This window comes from Zophobas morio, unplaced genomic scaffold (genome assembly GCF_036711695.1).
Source record: "Zophobas morio isolate AGI-343-1 ecotype UQ-CSIRO unplaced genomic scaffold, CSIRO_AGI_Zmor_V1 ptg000049l, whole genome shotgun sequence".
Lineage (NCBI taxonomy): Eukaryota > Metazoa > Arthropoda > Insecta > Coleoptera > Tenebrionidae > Zophobas > Zophobas morio.
In genome coordinates, this window is record NW_026972154.1 from 1,172,804 (window position 1) to 1,196,946 (window position 24,143).

At 30.5% G+C, this 24,143-nt stretch overlaps 1 protein-coding gene across 7 annotated transcripts in view; it reads left to right on the forward strand.

The window, feature by feature from the left end:
- The window catches only part of LOC135142580 (zinc finger protein 768-like), a 159,258-nt gene that overhangs the window by 81,886 nt on the left and 53,229 nt on the right, over nt 1–24,143 (forward strand). For all 7 annotated transcript variants that reach the window (XM_064074301.1, XM_064074306.1, XM_064074304.1 and 4 more), the window contains one exon: nt 6,876–7,101. In XM_064074301.1, the coding sequence (XP_063930371.1) occupies nt 6,876–7,101 (226 nt within the window). The remainder of the gene's footprint in view (nt 1–6,875; nt 7,102–24,143) is intronic.

Sequence of the window (24,143 nt, forward strand, 5' to 3'; positions counted from 1 at the left end):
TTCAACAACCCAAATTAGCATAATTTAACAGTTGAACGCACCTCGTACATAAACGAGACTACTTTTATCCGACATAAAGGTTATGGAGTGTTACGGAGGCAAACGAGGAAGTATAATTGGGTTCTTTTACCGTATGAGATCGTGTAGGAGTGCTTATATTGCGTGCCGAGTTTTCTCCTCAATCTTAGCAACTTATAATAAATCCTCAGAAAAAAGAAGATTGCTAGCAGATGTTGGTCATCGTGACCGCTTGCGTTATTTCCGAGCGCCGCTTACCGCTCTCGACCGGTCACTAGAAAATTTGGAAATGTTAATTAACGGCTCGACGGTGTCAATCAGCGGATCCGCCACCGTTAATTCGTTAAATCCGGCGAATATCGCCGTAAAATGGCCAATTTACGGTCGAATCTGCGCTCATTAAAAACCGCTAATTAAAAAAAGGCAGTTCTTCCAGCGTCCGACCATATAATATCAATTTTAGCGCAGCCCCATCATTACGTGATTATTATTACAATAATCAAGCTAATACTACCATAACGGCTCCGCTCTGACATTATTATCTTTTCTTTTAAAAGCAATTAACGGTACGCTTGTATCCGGAAAATCGTAACTCGTTTATGAATCGATAGCAATACTGTAATTAATAATTACGAAAAGATTTATTTTAATATCAATTATTCATTAATTACGCCGGTCCAGTCGGAGCTATGCAAGAAATAAATTAGTCACTTTACCGTCAGACGACCTCAAACTCGCCCGTAATTCAATTAATTCTAAATTATTACGCGGCTTGGAAAAAATCGACGCAATCAAATCAGATTTATGTCCGATGGAAAAAAGGCGGCCAATTATTGGACACCTGTGTAGTCGCGTAATTCGCTCTGAAATAATTATGGGATTATAGGTTTTATGAAATATTTGTAAAGTTGCTTGATTGTCGGATTGTCATAAAAATTTCAACGACCCCTTCAATTTTGTCTGCGTTATTCCCACTTTGCAATTTCCATTGATTGTATGGTGTTTTATATTAGCAGGTGTTCCAACAATCTGAATTTATAATAGAATGACGTGACGTTATAAATTACGAGTTTCTTACACAAATTTTTGCGAGGGGCTTAATCTCGGACGGAATCTCGGCGGACGGAGTGTACAGGGCGGCCAAAAATCACCCACGCCGACATATCCCAAATATTATCATTAGTAATGATAAGTTCTACACAGTTTTTCGCGCCACCCTGTATACCCCTCGTTGTTTTTAATCCGCTTATCGCTTTAATTGCCCCATTCACATGCATTCCATTGTTGTTTGTTTAAAAGTGGCAATGATACTCCACAGGAACATCCTTGACGTGTCATAGGTCATGGAAGTGCATACAGGGTGTTTCAGGGGGATTATTTTTTGTGGCTCGAGGTGTCATGGTAATAAGCCCGCCAACTTGATATACGATCGTGGTGGTTTCGCGGAATTGCTTTTTTCATTTAGAGTGTATGAAACAGTTGTTTTTATCTCTTGGGGACGGTCGCGGCGACAAGACAATGCGATAAATCATGTCCGGAGAAAAAAACGACGGAAACGAGATCATTGTGGGGTGGTGATTTGCGTGGAGGGAGGGAGAGGCGCAGGTGGGTGATTAGAGGGAAATTGGGGTGGGTTTTCGGGGAATTTTTGTAATGGATGATTGGAGAAGTGTCGATATACAGGGTGTGTATGATCTGAGACTTGCGTTGCTCTTAATTAATTTTTTAATTATAAGTATTAATTAGAAGTAATTAGCTCAGGTAATTAATAAAACGTGGAACAAAATATTCACTAGAAATAATTTATATGGCAAAACAACGTTGTCGGGTCAGCTAGTAATTATTATAATCAATATATATTACATTAACTAATTATAAATTATATGACTAATTCAAACTCACAAGAACAAACAAACAAGTTCTATTTCCAAGAGCTTACTCTAATGGATTCAAAAACAAGAACATGTAAACATTTTTAATTTAATTTTTTTACTTACGAGACCTTCCCCAGTATGACTAATTTGAAGAGAAAGCTGTGGTAGAAAAGTGTACAGTATTTATACAGAAAATGAGAATTTATTATCTAACGTATTCAAGCACAAGCACAAAAAGTATTTTTAATTTTTTTGTTAATTGTGGTTAATTTTACAAAATTATTTCAACTGTGGTTAAATTAAGTTTTGGATCTAAATTGTAATAAAAGATAGAATTACGACATTTATGGTATTAATTTCCATTAACCTTAATTAATTTAGTGAATTATGGCTAATTTTACAAAATTATTTCAACTGTGGTTAAATTAAGTTTTGGATCTAAACTGTAATAAGAGATAGAATTACGACATTTATGGTATTAATTTCCTATGACCTTAATTAATTTCATAATTAAAAACAATTAACTGGGATAATTAATAGAATTAAAAAAAAACCTAATTGTACTGTAAAAGTAAAATTGCTTTTGAAACAATAATTATTGTGTGGATAAATTAATTATGATTAATTTTACTTAGACGTTTGTGTGGTTAAAAAAGTATTTAATTATGATATTAATTTCTAGTACGTAATTAGAATGTTTTCAATTATCGCTAACTTAATTACTCGCGATTTGAATGAATTTAAATTATACAAATTTTTACTGTACAAGCTAAATGGCTTTTGATACAGTAATTAATGTTTCGATGAAATAATTATGATTAATTTTACCCACATGTTTGTAATTTTTTTATTAATTATGACTAATTTTACGTAATTATTCCACCTATACTTAAATTAAGTTTCGAATCTATAGTAAAACTGGAAATAGGATTACATCGTTTACGGTATTAATTTCCTTGATTAGTAATTACTTACAATTATGTCTACTAATTGGTATTTATTATCTGGGATAATTAATACAACTTATATAATTAAATGCAATAACTGACTATTCATTACTAAAATTTTAAACTTTACCAAGCTGAGTTTATATTGCTATATTTCTTTAATGTAATACATATTATCTTGACTAATTATAATAATTAGGACTAATTCAAAATGGATGAAAATAAAAACAAAAGTAACTCACTACTACTAATTCAGGTAAAAATTTGTATTTATACTAGCAAGTAAATATTGATATTTTTCATTAATCGTAATTTAATTAGTGGCGATTAGAATGAAATTAAGTTATAATGTTACATTTTTAATGTAGAAATACTTAAAATAGCTCTTGACACAGTAATATTTGTTTGGATGACATAATTACGATTAATTTTACTTATATCTTTGGGATTTTTTGTTAATTGTGACTAATTTTACTTAATTATTTCAGCTATCGTTAAATTATGTTTTGAATCTAAATTCTAATTGAAGATAGGATTACATCGTTTATGCTATTAAGTGCCATTATCCTTAATTACTTCTAATTGATGTCTCTTAATTGGAATTACAAATCTGGGATAATTAATTAAAATTATGTAACAGAATTTGATAACTGACTGTTATTTACTAAAACTTGAACATTATCTAGTCAGGATACACCTAATTATGACCCTGAGTTACATTTATATTACTAATTTTTTTTAAGTACTAATTATTACCTTGATTAATTATAACAATTAGGAGTAATTCAAAATTACTGAAAAATAGAAACAAAAGTCAAGCTTCAAAGTTTTTAGTGCTTAAATGTTTAAATAGTGCGATTAATTGTAACTCACTACTACTAATTTACAAATTAATATTTATACTAGCAATTTTATATTTAGTAAATCTTGATACTTTTCATTTATTTATTTATTAAGATATTCAACTACAAGCACATAAAAGGTCATTTAATTATGATAGTAATTTACACTGAGTACTTAGGACATTTTTAATTATCACTCATTTAATTACTGCCCATTTGGCATAAATTTAAGTTATATACTTAAATTTTTACTGCAAAAAAATGGGTCTTGATACAGTAAAAATATTCTCGATGCCATAATTACGATTAATTTTACTTATATGTTTGTTAATTGTGACTAATTTTAGGTAATTATTTCAGTTGTGGTTAAATACTGTTTTGAACTCAAATTCTAATTGAAGATAGGATTACATCATTTACGGTATTAAGTCCCTTTATCTTTAATTACTTCTAAATGATGTCTTCTAAATGGAATTACAAATTTGGGATAATTAATTAAACTTGCATAACAAAATTCAATAACTGACTGACAATTTACTCAAACTTTATTATTATCATTCAGGTCAGGATACAGTTGATTATGAGCCTAAGTTAATTTATATTACTAATTTTTTTAACGTAGTTTAATTATTGCCTTGATAAATTATAACAATTAGGATTAATTCAAAGTGACCGAAAGATGGAAATAAAGTTTTGCTTCCTAGTTTTTAATGATTAAATTTTTGAATAGTGCGATTAATTGTAACTCACTAATACTAATTAGCGTAAAAATTAGTATTTATACTAGAAATCTTATATTTCGTAAATCATGATAATTTTCATTTACGTATTTATTAAGGTATTCATCCACCAAGTACATCATGGGTCATTTAATTATGCCAATAACTTCCAATACGTACTTAGAATATTTTTAATTATCGCTAATTTAATTACTGGCCATTTAAGAGAAATTAAGTTATATAATTTTTTTCTGTAAAAGCAAAATTTCTCTTGATACAATAGTACTTATTTCGATAAAATAATTACGATTAATTTTAGTTAGATGTTTGTGATTTTTTTGTTAATTGTGACTAATTTTACCTAATTATTTCAGCTGCGCTTAAATTAACTTTTGAATCTAAATTCTAATTGAAGATAGGATTACACCTTTTAGGATATTAACTTCCATTGTCCTTAATTACTTTTATAATTATGTCTACTAAATGGAATTAATTATCTGGGATAATTAATAAAACTTACATAACTGAACGCAATAACTGACTATCCATCACTAAAATTTTAACATTATCTAGTCAGGGTACACCTAATTATGATACTAAGTTGAATTTATATTACTATAATTATTACATTTACTAATTGCAACAATAAGGACTAATTCAAAATCGCTGACAATTGAAACAAAAGTTCTGCTTCCTAGTTTTTAATGCTTAATTTTTTAAATAGTTCGACTAATTGTAACTCACTACTACTAATTGACGTAAAAATTAGTATTTATACTAGCAAAGTTATATTTAGTAAATCTTGATATTTTTCATTTACGCATTCAACCACGAGCACATAAAAAGTCATTTATGATAATAATTTCCAATACGTACTTGGAATGTTTTTAATTATCGCTAATTATATTACTCGCCATTTAAATGAAATTATTTTATAAACATATTTACTTTAAAAAATTGCCCTTGGCACAATAATGATTTTTTGATAAAATAATTCTGATCAATTTTACTCAGATATTTGTGTTTTTTTTGTCAATTGTGACTAATTTTACGTAATTATTTTAGGTGTGGTTAAGTTAAGTTTTGAATCTAAATTACAAATTAATGCCGGAAGACAGTGTTTACTTCCAATGTTGTAATTATTTTTATAATTACTATGTCTTCTAAATGGAATTAATTAATTTACTAAAATGTTAATATTGTCTAGTCAGGAAACAAATTCTGTTTCTGAGTTTCCTTCACATTTTTAATTTATCTACTATATTAATTACTTCCTTTATTAGTTATAAATAAAGATTATGATGACACAATTGCAGTTAGATAAGTTTATTGTTTCAGTAATTGATATAATGGTTTTTAGGAAGTAGAAGATGTGTCCACTTTTACTTTAAGTTATATTAATTAATAATTTTAACACTATCAGCGAGTGATAGCTATGAATTTTATTTATATTGCTGACTTACTACTATATTAATTTATAACAAATTATGACAATTATGACTAGTTAAAAAAAAAATTAAAAGCCGTAGAAACAAATTTCTGCAATGTTTTACTAATTACGACAAGTCTAATTGATACCAAAAAAACGCTTGGGTATGACGATTCGGGCGAATTTTATTTCAGGTGTTTTACAGTAGCTAATTAAAATTGTACGAAATTTATTAAACAGAATCATTTTCACTGTTTTGGCGTAAAAGTACTTATGACCTCATTAATAATACGGTTTCGATCTATACTTTTCAATTTGTAATTAAACTTGGACATTACATGTTTTACTATCCTATAATAAACGAAATGTCAGATATTTATTACAGACAACCGTATAATTAGAAACAAGCATAATTTTTTTTTTAATAATAAAATCGTTTGATTTTATTTGAGGCGGAATTATTATCGTATCGGTCACTTGCATATACTTTCGTTCAATAATTTATAATATTGCATAAACAGTTCCTAACTGCATTTGTGATGCATTAATGTTATTAATATTAACAGGCGAAGTTAAAGTATGTATAAATAATTAGAACCTGCAATTATAGCTAAGTACTATTAATACCACCATTACCATTTCACTATCCCTGTTTAAAATTAATCAAGGCAAATCTACACATCCTCCCGCACTATCTTACCTCGCCCACCCCTCACCACCCCCTTCCAATAAAACGAAAATCTCGTCGAAAACTCTCAGCGGGCCCTATAAAAACTCACCCTTCCGCCCCTCGCCCTAATGAAATATTAAAACTGAAGCATTATTTTAATAATGACGAATTAAAACGGCAGGTAAGCGTCGAAATCTCAGAAAGCTGTGATTAAAAACGAGAGGGCAAAACGAAAAACGGAAAGGACGGGGTTAAAAAGTTGGAAAGAAATTAAAAGGGATAGTCTCGGCGCGCCAGGACCGTACTCACACAATCCACCACTCTCAACACCGCCGTCTCGGAGGGTTCAAGCGCTTATTTTGGGGTGTTCTTTCAGATTTTTATGCACAAGTCTGCGATGCAGATGCACGCGAGGGAGCTGACGGGGCGGTCAGAGGTCAAACCACACCAGTGCCAGCAATGTCTCAAGTCTTTCAGCAGTAATCATCAGCTAGTTCAACATATCAGGGTGCACACAGGAGAGAAACCCTACAAATGTTCCTATTGCGACAGGAGGTTCAAGCAGTTAAGCCACGTTCAACAGCACACGAGGCTGCATACGGGTGAGTGAAGTAGTGAGGGACAGGGTTTGACTCGACTGGAAATATACAGGGTGTGTTGCGATTAAGTACCGAGTTTTTTTCACTACGTTGTAGGTTTAAAATTAGTCCAGAAATCGTGGCCAAAGTGGCTTATTTTGATTAATAACGGAGTTATGGCAACTTAATTACAGCACACTGTTCAACTTACTGTTTTTTTGACATCGCAGAGACAACAAAATATTTATTGTTTTCAAATAACAAACTGTGCGATAAATGGAATCTAAACCTTTAACCCAATAATTTAATTCAAAATAATTTAATAAGTACAAAATTAACAGCTAATGAATATTGACGTTAATCATATATTGGATCTAAAATTCAATGCAATAAATGTATAGAGATAATAAAATTGTGCACGCTAAAATATCCATTATGTTTATGTTGCAAAAATTATTAATATTTATTTACTATACAGCTGTGTGAATTTTATAACTTTCAAATGTCAGTGTATTTTAAGGTTATGTTTAGTAACAACACAATAACTGCAACATCACTCATTAACTCATGTTTAACGTCGATTGGCACTTTTACAATGTTTCACAATAATGTGTTTAAATAGTTAAAATTAAATAACACACACGTGTAGTTTATGAATCCGTGTTAAGATTTAACCCGAGAATCCAAATTTTGGAAAAAAAATGTATGACATTTGTAATTTAACTTTGAAACTGCAAAAGAAAATGCTCTGTAATCTTGCAAATGGTTTAAGTCAACCAAAAAATTTATGACGTCATCTCAAAATTTTCCAAAAAATTAGCAAAATATACCATACCTGTGAATTCTCAGAAATATTCAAGAAAAAGTATTTGATTTCAGTTATAATAATAAATCTCTAGAGTTTTAAAAATACAACTTAGAATGCGAGCGCAGTGAGCACGTTCAGGTTGCTGGCGTTTCTCCGACTCTAGTGTTCACAAATATTTCCGAAATTGACTTTTTTGGACATAAAAAAATTCTCTCATTAATAATAATTTAACTTCCCAGAGACAACGACGAATAAATGTGCTCGCTGCACTCGCGATGTTCTTTTTTTAATTATTTTATTCTCGGCATTTCTCTTTGGAGGTAAATTACTATGATAAAATCAACCTTTAAAAGGCGAGCGTAGCGAGCGTTATTTTAACTAACAACAAAATTGTTATAATTTAGCTTGTCAGGGACACCAATAAATATGTTTTTAAAATACACCCGAACGTGCTCGCTGCGCTCGCATTTTTTCAGCTTTATTCTTATAGAAATATACATGAAAGGGTTGTAGGGAAATTGTTTGAGTCCTATTGTAAGAATAAATCTCTGGACTTAAAACAACATCCTTAGTATACGAGCGCAGCGAGCATCTTTAAATTCCTGAAGTCTCTCCAACTAGAATCATCTTTTTTAGACAAAAAAAATATCCTCTTAATAATAATTTAGTTTCTCAGGGACACTGAGAAGTAATTTTTAATAACATCTAAACGTTGCTCGCTGCGCTCGCCTTTGTAATATTCTTATTTAACATAATCAGTCAAGTTATTATAATAATCCTATAGACGTTCTTATGAAGCTAAATTATTCTAAAAAAAAACAAATTCGAAAAATCAAGCGCAGTGAGCACCTGTAAATTGGTGGAATCTCATCTTTTTTTTAATTATTTTATACACGGAATTTTTTATATTAATTAATTAATTTTGAAGAGTTTCCACAATTTTTGAATACTGTTAAGAAAATTTTGTTTCTAAATTAAACTAAGAAATCTTAAACAAAAATCGGAAATTAATTAGAAGAATTCCAAATTTTTAAGAAATCGTCAAAATTCCAACTTTTCAAAACGTTTTGTTATTAAATATTTAGAACTTACAGAACATGAACATGTTAAAGAAATTAATTCGGCAAACTTTCAGTTTTCTAGCAATTTTTTCGAGGTTTTAGAAGTTTATATTATATTTAGAAATTTCTAAAATTTTTGGATGTAGGTACATTTTCTATATTTTCATTTTTATTTAATGTTTCAATATTTTTGTGTGCTAGTATTTGCTAAGATAAGACTGATTTTGGCAAATGAGATACCTTCTAAGAAAAGAGAGGGTGGGTGGGTGGGGCTAGTAGCTTGTAAGATAAAACTTATTTTGTTAAATCACATACTCACTAAAAAAAGAGAGGGTGGGTGGGCGGGGCTAGTATTTGCTAAGATAAGACTGACTTTGGCAAATCACATACCTTCTAAGAAAAGAGAGGGTGGGTGGGTGGGGCTAGTATTTGCTAAGATAAGACTAATTTTGGCAAATCACATACCTTCTAAGAAAAGAGAGGGTGGGTGGGTGGGGCTAGTAGCCGCTAAGATAATACTGATTTTGGCTAATGACATATCTTCTAAAAAAAGAGAGGGTGGGTGGGCGGGGCTAGTACCTGCTAAGATAAGACTAATTTTGGCAAATCATATACGTTCTAAGAAAAGAGAGGGTGGGTGGGTGGGGCTAATAGCCACTAAGATAATACTGATTTTGGCTAATGGCATACCTTCCAAAAAAAAGAGAGGGTGGGTGGGCGGGGCTAGTACCTGCTAGGATAAGACTGACTTTTGGCAAATGACATCCCTCTAAGAAAGTAAAGAGCGGCTGGGCGGAGTTAGTATACCTACTAAAATAAGATCGGTTTTGGCAAATAACATACCTGCGAAGAAAATAGAGGGCGGATGGCCGGACAAGTACCTGCTAAAATAAAACCGATTTTGGCAAATGACATACCCGCTAAGAAAAAAGGGTACCAAGTACTAACCCCGCCCACCCACCCTCTCTTTCCTTAGAAAGCATCTAATTTGCCTAAATCAGTTTTATCTTAGTAGGAACTAGAAATCTCTCTTTTTTTAGAAAGTATCTTATTTGCCAAAATCAGTTTTATCTCAGCAGGTACTAAACCCGCCCACCCACCCTCTCTTTTCTTAGAAAATATGTTATTTGCCAAAATCAGTTTTATATTAGCAAGTACTAGCGCCGCCCACCCACCCTCTCTTTTCTTACAAAATATCTCATTTGCTAAACTCAGTCTTATCTTAGCAGGTGCTAGCCCCGCCCACCCACCCTCTCTTTTCTTAGAGAGTATGTCATTTGCTAAAGTCAGTTTTATTTTAGCAGGTACTGGCTTAAAAAAAAACAGGGTCCAAAATTAACTCAAAAACAGGTCAGGTCAAAATGTATTAATTTTTAAGATTTTTCAGAGCTTTCGGAAGCTGTTTTTTTTTCGGTCAGTTGTTAAAATATTCAAGAAATGTTAAATATTTCGAAAATATTGCTATCTGAAAAATGTCTTTCCAAGTTTTTTTTTTCAGAAATCTTAAAATTGTGGCTTTCGCAATTCGTGTTTTTTTTTTTACTTTTGAAATTTTGAAATTTTTGTAATATTCTTAGATTCATATTTTTAGTGTTGTAAGTTCCTTAGTTAGTTCTACAGAGTTAGCAAGATTTGGAAACTTTCAAAGTAAACGTGGAATTAATATATCAGCAGGATTTCAATTTTTTGTTCATTTCTTAGAGGTTTTAGACGTTCTGAAATTCATAAAAATCTTAATTTAAGTTTTAGCAAAAATTAAAATTTCTACTTGAAGATTAATTTGCATTTTTTAAAAATGATTTACATTTTCGTTATCGTTAAATTTAAATGTTTAAGTACATTCTAAAATTTCCAAAATATTTAAATCGTTCTGCTATTGCTTCGAATTTTTGGAATATATGTTAAAATATTAAGGGGGCAAATTTTCTGTCTTTTATAATTTTTTTCGACGTTTTAGAATCTCAGACTTAGATATTTCAAAATTTTTAAAAATTATTAAATTCTTCGGGTTGGACTGCTGACTATATTAAAGTTTCGACATCTCTGTATATTTATTAATTTCCTAAATTTTTTAATATTTTTCATGCGATTTCAATTTGCATCTTTCAAAAATTAAAAATAGATTCTATATCTAGACAGAACATTTTGAAAATTCATTGAATTAAATATTTCAGAGTTACTCAGTTTTTAATATTTCCTTTACAAAAAAAAAATTTGAAGCTTCCAAGTTCTTGTGTTCGGTAGGTACTTGCAACTTATAAGATATTTAGAACTAAAAGTTTAAAACTTTTAATTTAAACTCTCGTGGAACGATTAAAAACACAAATTTTCAACAATTTTGATTTCGACGTGTCATGTCTTTAAATTTAAATCTGAAAGGCTTTTACAATTTTTGAAAATTTTCAAATGTTACTCTCGAACTAAGCATATACCGACAAAATATATCAACACGACAACCGGAGCATCACCCAGAAACTCGTATTTAATCGATTTATTGGTGGTTTTACAGTGTTTCACCAGAATGTTTCTATTTATTTTAAATTGGTTAAAACTGATTTTTGTAATGAATTAATTTTTGAAATTTTTCAGAGCTTTTGGAAACTGTCATTTTCAGTCAGTTGTTAAAGTATTCAAAGAACTTTAAGTATTTCTACTAAAAATGTGTGTTTCTATGTAAATAATTTTTTTCAGAAACCTTGAAATTGTGGAACTCGCAATTTATGCTTTTTTTTAACTTTTTTTCTGAGTTATCAAGATTTTGAAACTTTCAGCGTCAACGTGGAAAAACTTAAATTTTCACGTTAACATTAATTTCCAACTTTCAAAATGTTTTACATTTTTCGTGTCGTTAAATTAAAATAGTTAACTACATTCTAGAATTTCCCAAATCTTTAAATGGATCTACTGTTGCTTCAAACTTTTAGAACATAAAAATATTAAATAACTTTAAATATTTCAAAATCTGTAGAAAGTGTTTAATTCTTCGGGTTAGACTGCTGACTATGTTAATGTTTCAACATATCTGTATATTATTTAATTTCCTAAATTTTTCAATATTTTTCATGCGATTTCAATTTTGCTTGCTTCAAAAATTTAAAATTTATAAAAAAGTTACCCAAAAATGTTCAAGCTTCCAAGTTCTTATTTTCGGTTAGAAGATATTTAGGACTAAAAGTTTAATAAGTTCTATTAATTAATCGAAACTTTCGGATATGAATTAAAATTGTTATGAAACACCAATTTTTCAACATTTTTTTTTTATTTTGGAATTTTCTAAATTTTTCTATTATTAAAAACTAAGTAATGAAACTGATTTAAATTTTTTCGTTGTCACTCAATTTCTGATATTTCCACATGTAAAAACAATAGGCAACATCAGTATCAACAACATTTTAGTTCAAAGTTCAGCTCGTTCTACTGAAATCGATGATTCATGCCCACAACCAACTCCAAATCAAAAAGCTTTTGCTATTTATCAAACAACACACTAATGACTACGTCATTACGTTCAATTTTAGTGCTAAACAACAACGTTGAGTTAATTGCCAAAGATAAAAATATATTAAAAGGAAATTATGCATTGTATAGTAAAAAAAATATTAAGGTTTAACTTTCATAAAAACATTAACCTTGAGTAAATTTTTACGTGTAAAAATAGTCTCCATAATGATAATCTGTCGATGGAAGTAATTACTTTTAATATAAAATTATTCGTTAGTCGACAATACCACCTAATTGGGCTTTTTCTTGGTCTATTTTTACCCACTCATCTATTTGCCTAAAAGCGGCTCGTCAAGGGCGCCTTTTTCCATAACTTCACCCCCTATTAAGCATTGATTTCAAATAAGCATCCCCTCCGTATATTTGCTCGCTAGTAAAAAACAACACCCATTAAATGAAATATTTTTGTTGAAACCCGCCGGCGCATCTATTTACTGTCCACTTTTTCCTCTAATTACACATTAAATATTTGATCTGGCCGATCCAGGGTCAGTTTAATCTCATTGTTTTTATCTTGTAATTATATCGACTTCAAAAGGGCCACCCTTTTAATATTATTCCAAATTTTTTCCGTCCCTCCTTGGCTCATAATTAAAAATCGATCGCAGACACATTTTTTTTGAGTTTAGAAATAGGGCATTGAGCCAACGGCCACTACCCTCCTTGAAAGGGTTAGGGGATCTTCCCCCGTGGAAAAGGGTGCAGTTTTTATTTCAGATTTCGACCACTATTTAATATTCGCTGCAGCCACTCGGCTATTATCGAAAGTATGATGAATGAAAAAATTCAAATGTGCACCTAATGCCGCCGAGTTCAATATATCAAATTAGGGCGGGAAAAGCTCGTTTAATGACCGGAAAACGACCGAGAAATTTTAAAAAGCTCACGGAGAGGTGGAAAAAATTTTTAGTGTGAACGTGCGCAGAGGGAAAAATATAGGCGCTAATCGCCGATTAATCGGGGGGCTTGAGGAAAGAGGATTAAGCTTTAGAAAAGTTCAACGAGCTTCCAAAAGCTGCAAAATGAAACGGGCGCTTTTGCGAATTGGTCGGTTATTAATTTTTTTCGGGTTGGATCGGTTTAAAGCTCTCTGTCAGGAATTTAAAAATTGGACGCGACGAGAAATTTGCGATTTTTACAAATAAAAATGAATGAGTGAATGAAACCAAATTCTAAACATAGAATATTATATTGTTAATTATATTTTTACCCTGCGGGTTTTTAAACATTTATTTATTTATTTGTTATTGTTAATTATGATTGAAACTCCTGAACGGCCAGCGGAAAACATTGAACGGTTTATAAATATTGTATTTAAATAGTACCAAAATATATATAAGCATTTTGAAATAAATAAAAACTTGTGATTTTTAACAATTTACGAAAAACTACATTAATGGAAGCGTCGTAAAGATACAAACGTTTCAAAACTCAGAATAATGAAAGTCCCAAAAATTTTTGTCATCTAATAAGGGCAACGGAAATATCAAAGACTGAATAATTCTGAAAAAATTTAACTCACAATGAGTTTTCTAAATTTCAGTCTACGAAATATTTACATTTTGTTCTGATTAGAATTGGATTCATTCTTCATTTCTCAAATACACAAAATTGAAGTCACAAAATTAAACATTTGAAAAACTTGTCTAAAATTCTGGGATAGAGACCTCAAAGTTCAGGATCCAAATATATAAAATATTTATGATTCAAGAATCGAAATTTTCATAAAAGGGGAGTAGTCAAAAATTAAACATTTGAAAAACTTGTCTAAAATCCTGGGATATAGACCCCAAAGTTCAGGATTCAAATATATAAAATGTTTATGATTAAGATTAAGATTTTAAAAGTATTCGATTTAAAAATCTTTTTTTTTTGAAATTTCAAAATTTGTCATATTTCGTTGGGCCATTTTGGAAAAACAGCAAGAATTTTCGAAGAAATCAGTCCGGAAGGAACTTCAGAGGTGAAAATCTACAAAAAAATTCATTTCGGTAATTTCCAAAGGTGGTCGAAAAAAAGTCAAAATTTTCGTATTGGAAGTGTTGAAAAATTGCCCTTTCGAAAAAGTTCGCTAGAAATAAAATTTTCGTATTGGAAGTGTTGAAAAATTGGCCTTTTGAAAAAGTTCCCTAAAAATTCACAAACCATTCTGGGATATAGACCGTGAAGTTCAGATTCTGAATATATAAAATGTTTAAGATTCCTCATTAAGATTTTAAAAGCATTAGGTTTGAAAATCTTTTTTTTTTGTGATTCCAAAAATTGTCATATTTTATTGGGCCATTCAAGAAGAATGGCAGGAGTTTTCGAAGAAATCAATCCGGAAGGAACTTCCGGAGGTCCAAATCTACAAACAAAATCCCTTTAGGTAATTTCCAAAAGTGGTGGAAAAAAAGTCAAAATTTTCGTATTGGAAGAGTGTTGAAAAATTAACTTTTTGAAAAAGTTCCCTAGAAATCCACAAAATTTTGGGATATAGATTTCGCAATTCTGATTCCAAAAATATGTATATCTAACATATTTATTGCCTTGGATTAAGATTTTAAAAATATTCGATTTGAAAATCCTTTTTTTTTAACAATGAACTGACTGATAAACCACAAATATGACAATTCAAAAAAAATGTTTAAAATGCGAGCGCAGCGAGCACATTCAGGTTTTATTTAAAAACATGTTGTGAAGCTATAAAATTTGTAGGAAAATTGAGTGAGTCGTTCTTCATTCCATTATTTCCATTAATAAAACATGTTGGCTCTTTAATTTTTTTGAGCCACCCTGTATGAGTTACTTATCTAGGGAAAGTTGTCTAAAAATTCACAAAAATTCTGGGATATCTAGATTTCGAAGTTCTGATCACAAAAATATGAAAGATTTATGACCTCGGATTAATATTTTTAAATTATTGGACTTGAAATTCAATTTTTTTTAATCCTAAAAATGACAATATTTCATTGGGCGATTCTGGAAAAATGGTGGCAGTTTTTGAAGAAATGAGGCCGAAAGTAATTTCCGAAAATCGAACTCTACCAATATATGTCTTTCAGTAATTTTCGAAGGTTGTAGAGAAAAAGTCGAAATTTTCATAAAAGGGGAGTACTGAAAAATTAAACTTTTGAAAAAATTGTCTAAAAATTCACAAACAATTCTGGGATATAGACCTCGAAGTTCAGATTCCGAATATATAAAATGTTTATGATTCCGCATTAAGATTTTAAAAGTATTCGATTTGAAATTCTTTTTTATGAAATTCCAAAAATTGTCATATTTCATTGAGCGATTTTGGAAGAATATGGCAGAAATTTTCGAAGAAATCAGTCCGGAAGGAACTTCTGGAGGTCCAAATGTAAAAAAAATTCCTTTAAGTAATTTTCGAAGGTGGTCGAAAAAAAGTCAAATTTTTGTATTGGAAGAGTGTTGACAAATTGACTTTTCGGAAAAGTTCCTTAAAAATCGACAAAAATTCTGGGATATATACTTCGCAGTTCTGATTCCAAAAATATAAAATATTTTGGACTAAAATTTTAAAAATATTTTTCTTACAACTATGAATTGGCTGATAAACCACAAGTATGACATTTTAGCTAAAACTCTTTCTCTACTGTTGACGCTAAATTTTAAAGAAAGAATGTTTAGAATACGAGCGCAGCGAGCACGTTCAGGTTTTATTCAAAAAAATGTTCTAAAATTATAAATTTGTTGGAAAATTGAGTGAGTCGTTCTTGATTCCATTATTTCCATTAATAAAATAGGTTGGCTCCTTCATTTTCTGAGCCACCCTGTATAAGTTATTTATTTAGGGAAAGTTGCCTAAAAATCACAAAAATTCTACGATATATAGATTTCAAAGTTCTGATCACAAAAATATGAAAGATTTATGAACTCGGAACAATATTTTCAAATTATTGGACTTGAAATTCAATTTTTTTTTAATCCTAAAAATGACAATAGTTCATTGGGCGATTCTGGAAAAATGGTAGCAGTTTTGGCAGAAATGAGGCCGAAAGTAATTACCGAAAATCGAAATCTACCAATACATGTCTTTCAGTGATTTTTGAAGGTTGTAAAGAAAAAGTCGAAATTTTCATAAAAGAGAAGTATTGAAAATTTGAACTTTTGAAAAAGTTGTCTAAAAATGTTTATGATTCCGCTTTAAGATTTTAAAACTATTCGGTTTGAAAGTCTTTTTTTCCAAAAATTGTCACAATTGAACATCTTTTTTTTTAAATTCCAAAAATTGTCATATTTCATGGGGCCATTTTGGAAGAATGGCAGGAGTTTTCGAAGAAATCTGTCCGGAAGAAACTTCCGGAGGTCCAAATCTACAACAAAATCTCTTTAGGTAAATTTCGAAGGTGGTCGAAAAAAGTCAAATTTTTTATAATGGAAGAGTGTTGAAAAACTGACCTTTTGAAAAAGTTCTCTAAAAATCCACAAAAATTCTGGGATATAGATTTCACAGTTCGGTTTGAAAATCTAATTTTTTTGAAAACTGAACTGACTGATAAACCATAAGTATAACAAATTAGCTAAGACTCTTTCTTGAATACTATTGAGGCTAAACTCTAAATAAAAGAATCCTTAGAATGCGAGCGCAGCGAGCACATTCAGGTTTTATTTAAAAAAATGTTCTAAAGTTTTTTTGAGCCACCTTGTATAAGTTATTTATTTTGAGAAAGTTCACAAAAAATTCTATATGAAAGATTTATAATCCCGGAACAATATTTTAAAGTTATTCAATTTGAAAATCTATTTTTTTATCCTAAAAGAGGCAATATTTCATTGGGTCATTCAGGAAAAATGATAGCAGTTTTGGAAGAAATGAGGCCGACAGTAATTTCCGAAAAACGAAATCTACAAGTGCATGTTTCAGTAATTTTCGAAAGTTGTAGAAAAAATGCTGAAATTTTCATAAAATTAAAAAAAAATTAAAATTAAACTTTTGGAAATTTCGACTAAAAAATTCACAAACAATTCTGGGATATAGAGCTCGAAGTTCAGATTCCGAATATATAAAATGTTTATAATACCGCATTAAGATTTGAAAAGTATTGGGTTTGAAAATTTTTTTTATGAAATTCCAAAAATTGTCTTATTTCATTCTGGAACAATGGCAGGAGTTTTAAAAGAAATCAGTCCGGAAGGAACTTTCGGAGGCCAAAATCTACAAAAAAAATTTCTTTAGATAATTTCCAAAGGTGGTCGAAAAAAAGTCATAATTTTCATAATGGAAGAGTGTTGAAAATTTGACTTTTTGAAAAAGTTCTCTAAAAATACACTTAACTTTAAAAAAAGAATGTTTAGAGCGCAGGGAGCATGTTCAGTTCTTATTTAAAAGAATGTTCTAAAGTTATAAAATTTTCACGAAACCCGTTCTTAATTCCATTAATAAAATAGGTTGGTCAATTAACCATTTTTTTGAGTCACCCTCTATAAATAACTATTATGAATTGACTGATAAACGATAAGTATGGAGTCGTATATTTATTATCTTTTATACTATTTTAGATAGGCTTTATTCGGCCGAATCTTGAGATGACGTCATCAATGTTTTGGGAGAGGTTATCTAAACAGAATTTTGGTTAGAATTTATCAAGCCTACGATAGCGTAGAGTGTTTGCAGAATTTCAGAGTGTTCGGAAATTGCAAAATTCCAAACAATTTTGATTTTTTTTCCAAAAACCCTGTTGTTTTGGTTAAAATTTCAAAAAATTTCAAAACAGGTTCCTAAACTGCACGTGTATTAGCATGTTATTTTATAAAATTTAAAACACAATTTATTAATTTCATATTCACGTTGAAAGTTAATACATCTTGATAACTCTGAAGAACTAACTCAAAATTGCAATACTGAAAATATTAACGTTCAAATATTACTAATGTTTCAAGCGTTAAAAAACCGATAAATTGATATTAAATGTGAGTTTCTGGGCGTTGTTGCGGTTGTTGTGTTAGCATTAATTGGCATAAATAAAATTCTCAGCACAGCATTATCGATAGGAGTATTAAAATCATAGCCAACTGTGACATCCTTTTTTTCTTATCACACGTAGACAATAATATCATAAAATAATAATAATTTTTCGAACATAAACATAATAGACATTTTAGTGTGCATGATTTTATTATTTCCATACATTTATTGCACTAAATTTTAGATCAAATTTAGCAAATAGATATATGGAAACTTTAACATAGTGAACAGTCTAACCAGATTTTAGAATCCATATAATAAATATCAAAAAATTGCTTAAAAACTAAAAACCTGGAAACTGTGAATTTTTTTAGCCACCACTAGTGTCTAAATATTTCATTTTAATGACCGTGAAAATCCTAGATATGTTAACGCGGTGCTAGAATATGAAATTGAAAGTCCAAAATATATCAAAAAAATCGTCTTCTCTTCTAAAACCAAAAAAAAAAGATATTTTCCCTCCCTGTCTGTGCATTCGTAGAATCAAAAAACTGCACTGCCACCCACTCGAAACCCCTGCCCCCGCACCCCCAATTACAGGCATTAACACCCCCTTTTCACCCCTTTTTCAGCAATTTTTCCCGTGCCCATCCCGATCGATCTGAAAACACAATTGTGTGTTTGCTGATGCAGTTTCAGTTCGATACGTGTGCAATACAGTCGGCCACGTGTTTATTCCATCATCATCGCAAGTTTCGCCACCGCGAACTCGCTGGTCCATTTCGATGGTTTGATGTTAAGTGTGAAAATCGCCTACCACTGCGCCTATTGCCGCTACCTTTAATTTAAACGACCGGCCTGGACGGAAATTTGGACCGTAATAGCGTTCGTTATTTATTCAAAATTAATGATTTCATTGTAAATGTATTTGTTGTTATGATATTTCGCGTAAATAATTGGGAGCACTGTCTGGAAATTCAGGTTCGATGGAAACCGAAAAAGTGGAAGCTCGCTAGTTTTCGAACGCTGCGAGCTTCCGGGCCCGGATTTTTACACAGAGAACGGCGATTTGGGGTAATTGTTTTCGGTAATGAAAGACCATTAGGCGCATGATGGTATTTAATGAAATCTGATTTTTTGTTAATGGTGTTTGGCAATTACGTTAAATTAAGTAAACTCTACAACCGCGCATTGTTATTTTATCGGTTATATTGATACAAGTGCGATTGGGTTGGGTTTAATTACCTGTATTTATATAAATAAGCCCTAGATATATATGGAATTATTCGCCGATTTTGTGAAAACGGATCAAATGTAAAAATTACAGAACTGGTTATTATTTAGTTCCGTAGGTAGGTGTGAGAGCGGACGAAAGTTCGTAATACACATAAGTTTTCCATTTTTCGCAACGTTTTGCTCAATTTCCAATTTTTTCGAAATTATATATGAGGTCGAATTTTTCTAAAATAGATAATTATGACACAACGCTGGATGACTCAACTAAGCAGGAATTTATTATTATTAAATATGTAAATTTTATAATAAGGTTGAGGACACGTTTAGCCTGTTACTGTGCCTTTGTTTATTTTATTAAAAGTCGCTTCTAATAAATATTTTTCCGACCACACGTTTTTGTGTCACTATTTCCCCGAAAGCAGCCAACATGATACATATTTTTAAAAACATCCTCGAAATTTGTAAACGTGAATTTTTGTGTTCTAGATACGTTTTTAATATTCGCACTAGTTAGTCAGAAACGAAACAGTTTGTTGTTTTCATATACTTCAGTTAGTGCTAATTAATTTAATTATAATTAATTACAACACGGTTGCAGTCTATAATTAAAATTATTTTTGTCGTCACATAATTTTACTATTATTAAATATTCAATTTATCAAAATTAATGTGCATTTGACATGTGTTATAGTTGCAATAATAATTATTTGTAATTAGTATTGACTGCGGATAAATTTAAAATAGTTTTTTCCAGTAGTACTGTTTTTTTTTTGTTATACTTAGATTTACTAATTTGTCAACGTTAGAATTGTATTCTCTTTTTCAATTCTATTTTCTTATTGTAGTCAAAAGTTCTCTGAATTTTAGTTAATACTAATTAATTCGTGGGTATTTTCGTGATTAATTACTAAGTAATTTATTAATTTGTTCGAATTAAGACGAATAGAAAGAATCTGTAATTAGACTGATTTTTTACCATTGAGTTTTTATAATTGAATCTATAAATTCTACTAATTATGTTTTAATCAAATATTTAATTAATTTTATTAATTTTGCGTAATTTTAACTATTCATTGCTATCTGTCCACTTTTAAAAGCAATTAACAAAATCATGTCAGGTTTACACAGTAGTTGTTGAAGTTCCAGATTTTTTATTAATTTTACTACTTATTAAAATTTACTGATTTTTCATTACTTAATTAATTCACAAGCAACATAATTATCAAGAATATTTAATTAGGTGACTAATTAAATAATTAATTAAGATTGAGTAATTTGAATTTGCACGTACACTTAGATTTAAGTCTGAAATTTTTGCTTTCGTTACAAATTAACGTTCCTAAATTTTCCTAAGACTAATTATACGTTTAATAACAATAATAATTTATTAATTATTTAGACAATTATAATTAACATTTTTTAAATTAAGAGTAAGTCGAACGAATTTAAATTTTGTAACCGAAATCGTTTCTAAATTTCTCTTAGTACTAATTATACATTTAACACAAAATTTCTATTTTGCTTTTGTTATAGATTAACATTTATAAAGTTCTTTTAAAACTAATTATACGTTCAAGACAAAATTTGTGATTGCATTTTAATTGGGTCTTTATATAGTAATTTTAGTAATTAGAATTTTTACGCATTAATTAATTATGCAGACTTTCCAAAAAAAAAAGTTATGAATGCATTTTAATTGGGCTTGTGTTAAGTAATTATTGATAATTGTAATCTCTAAGCACTAACCTTATTTGTTAATTAATTAATTATTTAGACATGTTTTGCAGACAACGTACGAATTAATCAGTCGGTGTGTTTTACGCTTAATTATTTTTCTAGCAATTTATTATGTATTTGATAATGCAATTTATTTAAATTAAGAGTAAGTAGAACGAATTTAAATTTTGTAACCGGAACCATTTCTCTTTTCATTTTGTTACAACTTAACGTTTCTAAATTATTCTTAATACTAATTATATGTTTCAGACGAAATTTATTTTGTGACTGTATTTTAATCGGGCTTTTGTATAGTAATGATTAGTAATTAGAATCTCTAAGCGCTAGCCTTATTTGTTTATTAATTAATTATTTACGCATTTTTTAATTTTCATTTTTTTTCAATTTATTAAGTGTTTGATTATTTAATTTTTTTAAATTAAGAGTAAATTGAACGAATTTAAATTTTGTAACCGCAATCGTTTCTATTTTGCTTTAAACACAAATTAACGTTTCTAAATTTCTCTTAATGCTAATTATACATTTAAGACAAAATTTATTTTGTGATTGTAATTATGAGTAATTAGAATCTCTACGCACTAACTGTATTTGTTAATTAATTAATAATTATCCAGACGTTCCGAAAAAAAATATTTTGTGATTGCATTTTAATCGGGCTTCTGTATAGTAATTATTAGTAATTATAATCTCTAAGTACAAACTATATTGGCTAATTTATTAATTATTTACACATTTTTTAATTAGCATTTACTGTAGACTATAACAACTTACACATTAATCCGTCAGTGTGTTTTACACGTAATTATTTTTCTTAAGTATTTGATAATTTAATTTCTTTAAATTAAGAGTAAGTTGAACTAATTTAAATGCTTTAGTTAGCTTATGTCATAAATTAACATTGCTAAATTCATTTTAGTACTAATAATACGTTTCAGCCAAAATTTATTTTTTGGTTGCATTTTAAACGGGTTTTTTTTTGTAATAATTGTTGCTAATTAGAGTCTCTAAGTACTATGTTGGCTAATTAATTAATTATCAAGAAATGTTTTAATTATTATAAATGCAGGTTATAACAACTTACAAATTAATCCGTCAGTGTGTTTTATACATAATTAATTTTCTTGACAACTTATTAAGTGCTGAATTTTTTTAATTAAGAGTGAGTAGAACGTTAATTACACTGATAATTATACGTTGTAGACAAAATTTAGTTTATGATTGCCATTTAATCGAGTTTTTTTATAATAATTATTGGTAGTTAGAATCTCTAAGTACTAAGTCAACATTGTCGTATAATTTTCAAAATGATTTATTGAGCTGAACCATTTCTGATATATAGATCCATTACTCTATAGGATCGAAAAACTCTTTTAGTAGGTCATAATAATGTTGGTACACTGTCAAACAAAGTGTCAAATAGTTGCATTGCCAACATCATTATTTTAAAAATAAATTTCATAGTCTACCAGACGACTTTTTTCGACGACGTGGTATTATTGTACATCATGTACGTTTTATAAAATAAAAGCGCAAAGCAGAGGCAGTACGTAGGTACGTCAGAGTGTATTTTTCAGTTCGGATTTATTTAATAGGGAGTAATTGTTTTAGATGACGTCACCACGTCTTTGTTTTCCATTTTTTTGTCCACACTATATCTACTTTTAGAACCACCCCTCGCACCACAACCGCTCGAAAACTAAAAATCGCCCGAATTTCCGACTTCGTCCCCAATACCGCCGCCTCCCATGAATAAATAATCCGCCCGCTCAAAAAATTTCACTCTACGTCCCGCCGCCGAAAAAAGCCGCCCGCCGCCCTCAAAGCGGCCGATTTCGTGGTTTTCTTTCGTCGATCGGCACTTCTTCGAACCGCCATCCATAATTGATGCGCCTTCCTCCGTGCCGTCCGGCGTTGCAATTCCGCCGCTTTTTCTCCGGATTTTTCCGGGCGGGTGACGTGGCGCAGAAATAATCCGGAGCATGTGAGCCCGGAATCGGCACAATACTGTGTTCCGTTAGTACATAGGCAAAGCGCCGCCCCGTAGATATATCACATGTCCGCGCCCCTCGCCTCCCGCGCTGCATTTTCCACCCCCTCTTTGCCACATGCATGGTCGAACCCTATGCACACATTCGCAATGATTGCATACACTGGCCGCCATTTTGAATAATGGCAAAATTCCGCAAAAATTCCAGCAGAGCGATTGATCGGACAGTTATCGAAATGCGACAGACGACGGGAAAAAGGGACTTCGGGAGACTGGAAAAAACAAGGGGGTGGGGGATGGGGTTGGGGTAAGGAGTGCGGTGGATTTTTTTTGTTGTGGGGGTTAGTTAAAGAATTTGGAGTAAACGAGGTTTGGATAAATTGTGAGTCATGTGGGTGACAGTTGTGGATCAAACGAACGTGAACTGTCACGGGGTCATTTCACGCCAAATCACCCATTTAATGGATGATTTAGTGACTCAGCAATGTAATATTTTTTAAACCAGAAAGTTAAATGATTTAATGGGTGTTTTTGGGGTTGTTATCAAGATTATTCTTGCCGCTATGAAAAAGCATTTTTTTAGGTCACAGTTTCCATAATGTAACACAACAGAATTTTTTCAAAAAAAATCAAACTAATTTTAAACGTCTTTTTTTTATTTTCGACACCACCTTAGTCTTACTATCATCATCGGCATTCAGTCAAGACACCCATTAATACGGGTACTAATGTACTGCCATTGACCCATACTTCCCTCGAAAAGCGATCGGCACTACTCTGATGTCACCTGTTTGGAGATAAATTATCCTATTATCACGATCCAGC